The 12,215-nt window shown below is 49.2% G+C and overlaps 1 protein-coding gene across 9 annotated transcripts in view; it reads left to right on the top strand.

Moving 5' to 3' along the window:
• The window catches only part of KCNAB2 (potassium voltage-gated channel subfamily A regulatory beta subunit 2), a 78,009-nt gene that overhangs the window by 56,707 nt on the left and 9,087 nt on the right, over positions 1–12,215 (top strand). For 7 of the 9 annotated variants that reach the window (XR_013226739.1, XM_077311333.1, XM_077311336.1 and 4 more), the window contains 7 exons: positions 3,327–3,370; positions 4,462–4,499; positions 5,483–5,562; positions 5,676–5,720; positions 6,370–6,414; positions 7,226–7,269; positions 7,964–8,050. Coding sequence is in view for 8 of the 9 variants with exons in the window: in XM_077311333.1 (XP_077167448.1) it covers positions 3,327–3,370; positions 4,462–4,499; positions 5,483–5,562; positions 5,676–5,720; positions 6,370–6,414; positions 7,226–7,269; positions 7,964–8,050 (383 nt within the window). In the remaining variant the exon portion in view is untranslated. Of the gene's footprint in view, positions 1–3,326; positions 3,371–4,461; positions 4,500–5,482; positions 5,563–5,675; positions 5,721–6,369; positions 6,415–7,225; positions 7,270–7,963; positions 8,051–9,913; positions 9,959–12,215 lie in introns of all 9 variants that reach the window. The other 2 variants (XM_077311337.1, XM_077311338.1) reach the window with 1 other exon arrangement.

A 12,215-nucleotide genomic window follows, 5' to 3' on the forward strand; every position in this document is an offset into this window, starting at 1 on the left:
GGCAGATCGGAATGGGATTGTTGCTCCGCGCAGAAGGTCCTGAATTTGTCCTTGATAGTTCCAGTTAAAAAGGATCAGGGCATCGATTTGTGGGAAAGGTCTCCACCAGAGCCCATAGCTTGGTGGTAACCCACCTGCTGCGCATGCAGAAAGTCCCCAGTTCAAATCCCAGGTCTTCCAGTTAGCCGGTGACTTGGAAGTCCTCGCCCTGATCCACTGCCCATCAGGATTCACCATACTGCCCTTAATAGACCAACATTCTGACTCAGTTTAAGGCAGAGGATGGGAGATGAGGCAGGGGAGATAAGAGCGCAGAGCAGGAAGAAATTTCAGATTTCTAGGTGGGAGGGGCAGCCTGTAAAGATGACTGTTCCTTGAGCTAAGGTGAGAAAACACCCGGGAATCTGTAACTCCCGTCCTTCCCAGAGACAAGTGGTTTTTGGTGCTGCTGTGAGAAAAAGGGAAGGGGCTGCAGGGAAGAGCAGAGGCTGCTTCTCCCCAAGCCCTCTGGGAGAGTGCTGTGCGCCCAGGAAACTGTCAAGGTTTTGAGGGCAAATATTGTGCTTCTGCGATCCGCCCACACTATCCTGCCGCTGCCGGGCAGGAAGAAGCAAGCCTCCCTTTGCTCTCGCCTGCCCTTCACGGGCGAGATCAGAAGGCGCCGAGAGGCAACGGAACCGCCACAAAGGATTTCGGACAGCTCCTGAAAAGTGACAAGCTCGTTTGGACTTCGGAGAGCAACGCCCCCTCTGTATCTCCCCCTGCCCCTTTCCTGATGTGCTGGTGCCACGGCCACTCTGGTTAGCCCGATTTCTTTCTGGCTTTCGGAGCAAAGAGAAGCCGGTCTTGTAAAAGTACAGATTGCTTAACGCTTGTGCTTTTCCCACATGCTCCAATTTCACGGTGGATTTTAGCTCTGCAGTCGTCGCGACAGCCTTGTAGAGTAGGCTGCAGCTGTTGGCTCAGTGTTTCTGGGCCAGGCATGGGGTTTGGTGCTGTGCGAGGGAGCCTCATGCGAATCCTCTCTCCCACTCTTCCTTCGTGTGCTTGAAACTCAACTCAGGACATCCCCTTCAAAGCTCAGCATGGTTTATAGTGCATTTGGGGCTTGCTTGTGATTATATGAGCACATTTTTATCTCGGCCGTCCTCTGAGGAGCTCAGGCAGCGTGCACGAATCCTGCCGTGTTGCATCCTCACAACAACCCTAGGAGGTAGGTCAGGCTGAGAGTCTGACTTGTCGAAGGTCACCGAGCAAGCTTCCACGACAGAGCGGGGATTTGAACCTGGGCCCTCCCCGGTCCTAGTCAGACAGTTCGGTTGTCACGTAACGCATCACTCCGCAGTCGTTTGCAGTGCAGATCGGCTTGGTTTATTTCGGTCCCGGTCCGATGAGCGTAATACACAACCTCCAATATTGCAGGTCATAGAGCACAAGCCAGATGCCTTGTTACAAAGTCTTGACCCTGTTTAACAGCACTCTGACTGCAAAATATAAGCATTGCACTGCTGATCATTCAAACTTTTCACTTGTGGTTGACCCCGAGGTAGACTCTGCACAATGCTAACAAATTGAGCCATTAACTGGCTACAATACCAGGGGCGGATTTCCTGGGAAAGCCCTTGGGCTCCAATCCCGAACTCACTTAACCTGTTTTCTTTCTCTAATTGGTCTGAACGGACGCCCCACTGCACAGAGTCCTGCCTTCACTGATGAGGATAGCCTTAAATTAATTCTGGCAGGCCGTCTCCAGAATGTGCATAAAGTCATTCTTGTGGTTGCACAGGCGTACGCCAATTGCTGGAGCTTTCGGTGCTGCTTGTGTTTGTTCCTTGAATGAGTAGTCACCTGCTCCAAAACGACCGGACCGTTGTAGTATCCTTTAAAATGCTTAAAATTTCTCCATGAACATGGTTGCAATGAACAGCTGCAAACGAAAACTTCCTGCAGCTGTTACATCGGTAGCAGAATGGAAGGCACGTGCTGGCCATTGTGGTCCACGTTCCTTTCTTTGCTGGGGTCAGCTGAGATGTAACCATTTCCCTCCTCCCTTCCAAATCCTATCCCGTGTTTTAACTTCTGAAGATCATGACAGAAGGCCTGAAATCTAAAGGGACTGTACCACCTGCAGTAGACCAGGGGTCCCCAACCTTTTTGGAGCCTGCAGGCACATATGGAACTCCGATACGGCGTTGTGGGCATGGCCACAAAATGGCTGCCACAAAATGGCTGCCTGAGGAGGCGGAGCCAGGCGCAAAATTATTGCTGCAGCTTAACTTCAGTAACACGGCGTAGATCAGGCTTTCTCAACCAGGGTTTCACGAAACCCTGGCATCCTTGGAAGGGTTTCCTGAATGGGTGGTTGTTAATTTATTCATTTCTTATTGGTTAAAGATTTATCGGGTGATAGGACCATATATGGTCATGTCGGCCTGCCCCTTCCTCCCACGTTCAAAAGGCCCCATTTCCCAATATGTCCCAAAACACGTTTGGAACTTCAGAATAGCGATGCCAGATTTGACCACTGGTGCATCCAATCCAGCATCTTGCTTACTGACAGCGGCCTGGCAAGTGCCACAGGGAAGCTCGCAAGCTGCCTCTTCCCCCGGCCCCTCGACTGGGAAGCTGACCATTTCCCAGAAGGGATTATGTCAGTGCTTGGCTCTTGTGGCCCTTTCTGGCATGCTCAAGAAAATGGCAGGGCTGGGAGGCGAATTTCCTCCAAGCCAGACTAGCCTAGGCATCATCCAGACATGAAATTGGGGACCCTGTGCATTGGTAGGTAGCTGTGAATTTGGACTAGATGACCCTGGAGGTCCCTTCCAGCTCTATGATCCTATGTTTCTATGAACCTCTGGCAACCAGAGAAGCATGCTTCCTCTGAAACTAAAGGGTAAATCTCCCCTCCATCACATAACGGACAAAAACTAGTCAATAGACCCCCTGCAACCCTGGCAGTCTTCAAGCAGCGTCTGGACAGAGACTTATTCTGCATTGAGATTGAGACGGGGGTGAGAGCAGATGGCCTGTCTGGCCCCTTCCAACTCTATGGTGCTATGATTCTAACCCGTTTCCCCCTGAACCGCTGCAAAGCTCAGCTTGGATGGCAAACGTTTGCTGCTCCCCATTGGATCCTGCCAGGTTACGAAACCTCTAAATGTTCCCACGCTTCCATTCCCTCCTGCGGTTTCCGGGAACGATGAATGCTGATAGGAGCCGAAGTGACATCTGCTGCTTCTAAGCATCACGGAAAACGTGCCAGAGGGCAGCCTCTGTGGCTGACATCTGTGCAGCTGCTGATTAAAAGGTGTCTCTCTGTTTTTCAGAAACCTCGGGAAGTCGGGACTACGAGTTTCCTGCCTCGGCTTAGGTAAGTAGATCCATGGGGCAGGGAAGCTTCCTTTTTTTCGGGCCTGGCTTAGGAGTAGGAGCAGTGCCTTCCACCACAGATGTCAATTCCGGGTTGGATTTGGAGCAGAATTGGGGACACGACACACTGGTTTTCCTTTACAGGAACCCCACAGCTATCAGAGTTGCTTCCTGTGCAGGCAGCGGCAGTCCTTGATTCCCTTTTGTGCCGTGTAACAAAACGGGCATCTCAGTGCCTTTCAACCCACATCATGGCTTTTCAGTTAACTCTAATGCATTTTGTGGTTCAGCCATCAGACCACTCCTAGGATCCGTGGAAGCTTCTCAAGGGACGTAGGAACGGCTTCTAAAGAAGCCGTGTGATTTCACGATCCAAAGTGCTTCAGATTCTTATAGCATTACCTCCTTAACAGCTCTGCTGGAAGGCAGATCTTAGCCATGAGAAAGGGCTTAGTGGAGGGAGGACGGTTGTTTTTGAATGTCAAGGAAATCAGAGGAGCTCTGCTCTTATCAGACCATCAGCTCATCTATCCCACTGTACTCTTCTCAACAATGGCCAGATAGAGAAGCAAGCGAGCAGTCCATAAATACAAAAGCCTCACCCTATTCTTTGTGCCCAGGATCAGGTATATTGTCTCTGAACATGGAGGCTTTATTTATGTGCACTGTGAATTTATGTGAATTTATCTTTCTTGTTTGAAGATAATTCCTAGTTTCTGCTTAGTGTTTGCCAGATAATTACATCAAATCTTTAAATGGGGCTCTCCATCAAAGTTGGGGTAAAGGAGTGCTTGTTTGCAAGTGCAACCCTCTACTAACTGAAATGTAGACCAGGAATGGCCAGCTTTGGTTATCTCGGTGGCCCCTTTGTCATCCCAACAGCAGTTCAGTGAACAGGAATTGTCACTCACTTTATTTTCCAACCTTTTCAAAGATGCTCAGACCCTCTATGTCAGGGGTGGCCAAACTGCAGCTCTCCGGACGTCCATGGACTACAATTCCCATGAGGCCCTGCCCCTCTTTTTACTTCTGCCGGGATCTGAGCTCTTGCGCATGTGCATTCACTCTCCTTCCCCTTTGTGTCTCTTACAGGAACATGGGTGACATTCGGAGGCCAGATCACAGACGAAGTAAGAACTCTTCCCCTACTCCATTCCACTCCACTTATCCAAAAAAATCTGTATAGCACGTGGGCTTTTAGACAATGCGAGAGATTCCCTGCAAAACCAAGCATTTAAAAACCCCTTCCCGGCATAGCCCCAAGGGAAGCTGAGGCTGGGGGACTCTGCTCTTGTCTTGTTAGGGTTTGTGAATTAGAGTCATAGAATCATAGAGTTGGAAAGGGCCTCCAGGGTCATCTAGTCCAACCCCCTGCGCAATGCAGGACACTCACAACTACCTGCCTACCCACAGTGACCCCAATTTCATGGCCAAATGGATCTCCCCCCCCCCAAAAAAAAACAAATCTCCAGAATCCAGCTTGGCCTGGAGCAGCAATTAGCAGTCCCCTGGGTATGCAAGGAAGGGCCATTCTGTAAGGAAGGGGTAGTCAAACTGCGGCCCTCCAGGTGTCCATGGACTACAATTCCCATGAGCCCCTGCCAGCATTTGCTGGCAGGAGCTCATGGGAGTTGTAGTCCATGGACATCTGGAGGGCCGCAGTTTGACTTTCCCTGCTGTAAGGCATATGTGTAGCGTAGCCAGGGGCTCCTAAAACTGGCTGGCAGCTTGGCAGGAAACGTTCAGGGGTGGTTGGCCTTAGCCTACCCCCATGTCATGACCCCGGTGTTCCTCGGAGGTCACCCCTCCCAGCGCAAGCCAGGGCAGACCCTGCTTAGTTTCCAAGTTCAGTGGGATTAGGCCAGCTTGGGCCATCCAGGGTCAGGCTATTTATGGACCATACAAGATGTGATTTTTGTCTTCCGGACCTTAGTTGGCAAGTCCATTCTTTATTCAAGCCCTGGCTCACTCCTGGGGGAGGGAGAGGGAGGAGAGCATTAAAGCAAGAGCCTGCCCTGGCACAGGAGTAAGAAATCAGGGGCTAGGAGAGGTTTGGCAGGTGGGATTGTGCTCAAGTGCTCCCTTGAGATGTCAAACTGTCCTTCTCCTGCAGATGGCAGAGCAGCTGATGACCCTGGCCTACGATAACGGCATCAACCTCTTCGACACGGCCGAAGTCTACGCCGCGGGGAAGTAGGTGCCTTCTTTAAAGCGAACAAAGAATCGAATCCGTAATCATTGTAGCAAGGTGGGCTTCGTTCCTCCACAAGGTTAACGGTCTCTCTTTCTAACCCTTGTTCACGCAGGGCTGAAGTTGTATTAGGGAATATCATCAAGAAGAAGGGATGGAGGTAAATATTTGTTTGTTTGTTTGTTTCCCCAAACTCTTTCGTCGGACACGTAGCTATGCATGTATGAATGCTTTACAGGCAGAAAAGACAAACAGACAGACGGGAGGGAGGGAGGGAGGGAGGGAGGGAGAGAGAGAGAGGGGGAGGGAGGAGAGAGAGAGAGAGAGAGAGAGAGAGAGAGAGAGAGAGAGAGAGAAAGAAAGAAAGAAAGAAAGAAAGAAAGAAAGAAAGAAAGAAAGAAAGAAAGAAAGAAAGAAAGAAAGAAAGAAAGAAAGACAGACAGACAAAGAGATAGAAAAGATAGAAAGAAAATCAGACAGACAGAAACACATAAAGAAAGAAAGACAGAAAGAAAGAAAAGACAGACAGAAAGAAAGAAAAAAAAGACAGAAAGAAAATCAGAGAGATAAACACAAAGAAAGACAGAAAGAAAAGACAGACAGAAAGAAAAGACAGACAGACAGACAGACAGACAGGAAGGAAGGAAGGAAGGAAGGAAGGAAGGAAGGAAGGAAGGAAGGAAGGAAGGAAGGAAGGAAGGAAGGAAGGAAGGAAGGAAGGAAGGAAGGAGACCCCTAAGAGATGTTCTTCTGTCCGTCATTAACTCATGGCTTCTCCACCCTTGCCCTTTATTTCTGTCTCCTTGCAGACGTTCTAGCCTGGTGATAACAACCAAAATCTTCTGGGGAGGAAAGTATGTCACGATTTCAACTATTAAGCCATGCGCCGTTAGAGTCAGCAACAGCAGCCATGAATGGGGTCCCAAGTAACAGTTTCAGAACTCAGGTCAAGGGGTTAGGGACTCCCCTTCCAATGCATGTGGCTAATGGGAAAGAAGGAAGTTTTGTTTCATTTCATAGAATCACAGAATCATAGAGTAGGAAGGAACCTCCTGGGTCATCTAGTCCAACCCCCTGCACTGTGCAGGTAACCCACCACCCTCTTGAATCTTCCCAGAATCTGCCTCTCCATCAGATGCCTATCCAGCCTCTGTTTAAAATGTTCATTTCATTCAATAGATTTTTAGACCACCCTCCCAGCAAGTTGGCTCAGGGCATTGTGCAAAAATAAAAATGAAATACACAATTGCAACAGATAAAATTCAGTTACAAATTAATTTAAATCAATTGTGACAAGTTAAAACGGCAACAATACTGCCGTAAAAGGTCTATGATGGATGATGAATTCTCCCAGAAATTCAGGATGATTTGGAAGTGTATCAATACATAAATAGATGGACCGAGAAGTGAACAGATGAGTAGGTGGGGCCATAAATACAAAGGTAGATAGATTTTTGGAGCAATCAGAGTGCTTCCTAGATAGCATGCATGAGTTTGGGCTTAGAAATAAAACATTCAGGGGTGGGGTGGGGGCTGGGGGGCAGCTTTCGGCCGCCTTGTACTCCTGGGCCTCTTTTTCTATGCATTCATCTCTGTAGTTCTGCATTAACAGATGATGTTCTGCCTTCTAATTCCCTTTTCGGTCTGGATCTGTCCTTTTTCTAGAGCCGAGACAGAAAGAGGGCTTTCAAGAAAGCACATTATAGAAGGTAAGGGGGCATCCCAGTCTGAACCAAAATTTCGTGGGTCTTTATCTTCTCATTTTAGGCCTGTTTTTCCTTTTTGTTCTCATCGTGCCTCTGTAGGTGCAGACCAGAGCTGAGGCCATTCAACCCAATGTGAGGAGGGCTATTTAAATTCAAATTAATTTATTATTTAGAGCAGGGTTAGTCAACCTGTGGTCCTCCAGATGTCCATGGACTACAATTCCCATGAGCCCCTGCCAGCGTTTGCTGGCGGGGACTCATGGGAATTGTAGTCCATGGACATCTGGAGGACCACAGGTTGACTACCCCTGAGTTAGAGAATCATAGAGCTGGAAGGGGGCCATCTAGTCCAGCCCCCTGCTCAATGCAGGATCAGCCTAAAGCATCCAAGATAAGCAACCGCTGCTTAAAGGCCACCAGCAAAGGGAAACTCCCACCTCCTTTGGCTGCTGGACTACACTAAACATGATATCTGGCTGGTACCATTCTACCAAATTTTAGACACATGATTGTGTTGCCCCTCCCTGCCTTCTAAGTGACAACCTTTCAGATACTTAGACAGCGATCCTGTCTCCTCTCGATCTTCTCCCGGCTGAAGATTCCCAAGTCCCTCAGCCTTTCCTCACAGGGCTTGGTCCCCAGGCCCCGGATCTTCCTCACCGCTCTCCTCTGCACCCCTTTCTCTGCCCCCACCCAGGTTTGAAGGCTTCCTTAGAACGGCTGCAGCTTGAATATGTGGACGTGGTGTTTGCCAACCGGCCAGATCCCAATACGCCCATGGAAGGTAAGCCTGACTCCCAGCTCTTGCTGACTTTCTTGTTGCTCCCATTGCTCCACCCTGGGGCTCTGCAGGGCTGGACTGGATCAGAAGGAGACGATCCAAGAACTTTGCTTCATTCAGGGGCACAACAGGCAGGCTCTTCTGAGGGCGGAAAATTCCGGTTGGTTCCTCTTCATCTTGAGTATCTGAATGCTTCAGTCATACCCAGTGCAGACTCATGGCGGGATTACCTATTCCTTGCAGAGGTGGACTGGAAGGGGGCAGGGCCAGAGCAGTGACTCGTGCAGAGACAGATGGCCACCTCCTCCAAGGGAAGCTACACGGGCCTTAAATTTTCCAGCTTTTTTTCCTCACATTTTGAGAACAGCAAAAGTGAGAACTCAGTTGGGCCTCACTCACCGGTCTTTCCGTAGGAGAAAATCAGAAGCCAACATTGACACAGACAGGGGCAGCCGGAGCTGCTGCCAAAATCTTCTCCACCCAAAGCGAAGGCTTCGTTTCCTTCCATGCTCAAGCCACCCTCCCCCTGTGCTTCCCTGTATTATTACCGAGTGACAATTATCACTGGGGTACCCCCCAAGGCCTAGATCTATGGGACCAGGACATCCTTTGGGGACAGACTTGCACCCCAGATGCACCCCTAGCAAAATCTCTTCCTATCGTTCTCCGGCCTCCATCCCCCTCCCCAAATACCCTCTCTGTTTCTCTACCTTTCCTTACTCAGGGACGGAAACATGGATTCCTTGCCCGTCTCTGAATTTTATTTCTCTTCTGCCATATTTCTCATGTTTGCGCACTCGCGTGTGTGTGTGTGTACGTGTTTTGTTTCGAAACCCACAAGCGTACAGATCACAAGATCGAGATCTTTTGGACGTTCTCTCTTCAACTGCTCTGAGTAGATCTGCCCCTCCTCTCAATTCTCCCACACACAAACAAACATCTCTAGATATGAGCCAGCGTGGTGTCATGGTTAAGACCATGGCTTCTAGACTGGCGAGCCACGTTTGATTCCCCGCTCCCCCACATGCAGCCAGCGGGGTGACCTTGGGCTCGTCACAGCCCTGATGGTGCTGTTCTCACAGAGCAGCCCGGTCAGAGCGCACTCAGCCTCACCTACTGTTATGGGGAGAGGACGGGAAGGTGATTATAAGCCACCTCGAACTCCGAGTAGCAAAGAACAGGGTATAAAGCCAGCTCTGTTTCTTCGGCCACGGCGGGAGGAGAGGATGTGCAAAAGAACCACTGGCTAAAGATACCCTTTCAGATTTCAGCAGCGGGTGAGATTCTCCAAGGGACGTCAAGAAGCCGCTCTTAGATGTGTTCAGAATTCCATTCCTTTTAAACGTTTGAAGCAGGGGCCGGGGAGGGCGGGGGGATTCGAACCCGAGAGCTTCTGCATGCAAAGTTTGTGCCCAACCCCTGAGCGACGCCCCCCTCCCATTGTACCACCCATGGCAAGTGTCTCGGGTCAGAATACTCCGTGCATGCCTTTTATAGTTTCCAAGCAAACCCACCTGGTGCATACGCCCATTCATCGAGCACAGTGGTCCCTTGCACGAAAGCACCCAGGAAGGGGAGATCTCGTTTCTGAGCAATGATTACACGCTTGGGATCTGAACCGCAGGGGTGGGGAAGCAGAAAGAGCGGCCTTCCCCGGTGGGGGCGGACAGTGAAGCAGCCAGAGCATTTTAAGGGTCTCTGGGCGAGGGTCCAGCACCTGTGCAACCTTTTCCCTTTTGGCAAGGTGAGGGCTCAGGAGAGACAAGAGCCCAGGTCTCCGTACGGCTCTCTCGTGTTGTACCAGGCCCTGCAATCAGCTGGCAGCTTTAAACTCTGGTCTCTCTTAAATCTTTCTTTTGTCACCAGGGAACCCTTTTAGCTCTTCCAAGTCGCGAACATTCATCATAGAAGGTACACCGTACCCCTCCCATCTTGACTACCTGTGTCCGAGCGGCATTTTATGGGACAGAATCCGCCTCCTTTGCCTCCTGACTATTACGACGATCGAACGTGACAATTGGCAATGTTTCCTTTTACTCGGTCGGCGCAAAAAAAAAAAACCAAAAAACAATTCTCCATAAAATGCCCGAAGGAAGCAAAAGAAAGAAAAAAGAAAAAAAAACAAACCAGTTTGCCTTTTAGTAACATCTTGCAAGTAAAGTTGGAAAAAAGCAAAACAAAAAAGAAAAGGAAAAAAGAAAAGCAAAATGAACGTTTTTTTTCCTTCCGTCCCTTCCTTTCCGATTCATTCCATGTCATATTTTTTTTTCTTTCTTTCTTTCTGTCTCAACTGCATGTCTCGCCCATCCCGTATGCCTTTGGTGCTCTTTGGCCTTTCTTTGACATTTGGCACCTGGGCCTTGGTTGTTGGGGGAGGGGGGGGGATTGCCTGGCCGCCCCCTTCCTCGCAGCATGCCTGTCATTTGGAGAAAGCAGGGGTTTCTGGGGTTCGTCGAGGAGTCTCCAACCCAAGACTTAGGAGCGCAAGGAATGCCTACAAGGAAAGGCAGCCACCCTGCATGAGTCCCTGTCCTGGATCATGCCTCCCAATCCAGAACAGCTAGAGGCACAGAGACTCCTCTGAGGGCAGGTGAGTCCGCTGCATCTCTGCAGGAGGTGTCATGGACAGAATTCCCTGCTCCCTCCTAAACGTAGGAAGCTGCTGTATTTTGAATTACACCACTCACCCTCCAACCCGTTACCGGCAGCACCTGTCCAGGGTTTCCATCCCAACAAAGGTGTTTCCAAGCTCTTGTTATCAAAAGAACTGGAGCTGAGCAAAGAGACTTCAGCGATTTCTTCCCCTACCCCCAAGAAGAGGCTGCTTGGACGTCATTTTCTAGGTCAGTTACTCAGACAGAGGGACAACGGCAGCCCCCTCTGTGGCTTTGCACTTGGAGCACACATGACTTTGGCACGTGGCTTTCGTTATGTCCGCTTCAGAGAGATCTCAGAGAGCCCGAGCTGGTTTCGAGGATGGGTCAGTGCATGGGATGTGACTCTTTTCAATTTCTGCTCTGCTTTTTGGCATGGCTTCTTCGGCTTGGCTTGAAGGAATTTCAGGAAGTGTTTTGGATTTTTTGTTTGGGGGGGGTGTTACCTGCATGATTCAGAACCCTCGTAGTGGAGCACTTCTGAGAAAATTAGGGGGGGCAAAACGAGGGACAGAGAATGGGGGCTCTGAAAGCATCCCATGACCCCGTCAAGATTAGTTAGTGTCGGCATGAGCTTTTTCATAGCTTTCAAAGCATACTTTTCCAATGCTGAGGGCTAGGAACTTGGGTTCAAAAAAGCAAAACGCTTTAGGCGCATGTGTTTTTTAGACTGCTGAATTCTGTATCCAGTCCCAGATGCTGCACTCAAGTGGTAAAGTGACAGAATACATCTAGCCCTGCCTTTAAGCCTTTAAGTGTCGAAAGAAAAAGGATGTGTGTTGCTTTTAAGACCGAATATATATATATATGATTGCGTATTGCACATTTCAGCCCAAACAACTGCATTTCAAAGCGGTTTCTAAAAAAAAAAACGTATGAGAAAGAGTTAAAAATTTGATTTTAAAGGATGCTTTGTTTATTTAAATTATTTCTTAACTGTGGAGTTCAAGGAAGCGTTCGATATTAGTATTAGTAAAATACATAAAGCCAACGTTTAAAACCACCATTTAGGGCTGCTTTGATGAAACCCAGCCTAAATGGAACCGCTGCCTCGTAAAGATTGAAAGAGAGGGACCACCAGCCCTCCTTGGGGAGTGGGTTTCATAATGCCTTCTGAAACGTCCTAAACCCTTCCTTCTTTTATAGATTTAGGAGTTGCCGCACGGCAATTAAACTATGAAGAAGCTCATTAGGATGTGAAAATTCTCTAGAGCTCTCTGGGTACTTGTGCAGTCAAGTTTTTGTTGGGGCCCACCGAGGAAGCATTCACGAGCGAACTGCAGGATTTTCCGGTCCCTCGTTTGGACTGAGTATTTCCAGCGGCCTCCCTACGGCTTCTTAACGTCCTGCGGTATTTCCGTGAATGGTGTGTGCTTTCAAAGCATCGCCTAAAGCTTTTCTTCGTATTGTCCCAGTACTTAGTCTTTGCACAGTGGATTTAGTTCTTTTCAAGCCAGGGCAAGCAGATGTCCTGAAGGTGGACACCTTTGTTTAGCAGCATTCAGACTCTCGAG

Source organism: Paroedura picta, chromosome 15 (genome assembly GCF_049243985.1).
Source record: "Paroedura picta isolate Pp20150507F chromosome 15, Ppicta_v3.0, whole genome shotgun sequence".
Classification (NCBI taxonomy): domain Eukaryota; kingdom Metazoa; phylum Chordata; class Lepidosauria; order Squamata; family Gekkonidae; genus Paroedura; species Paroedura picta.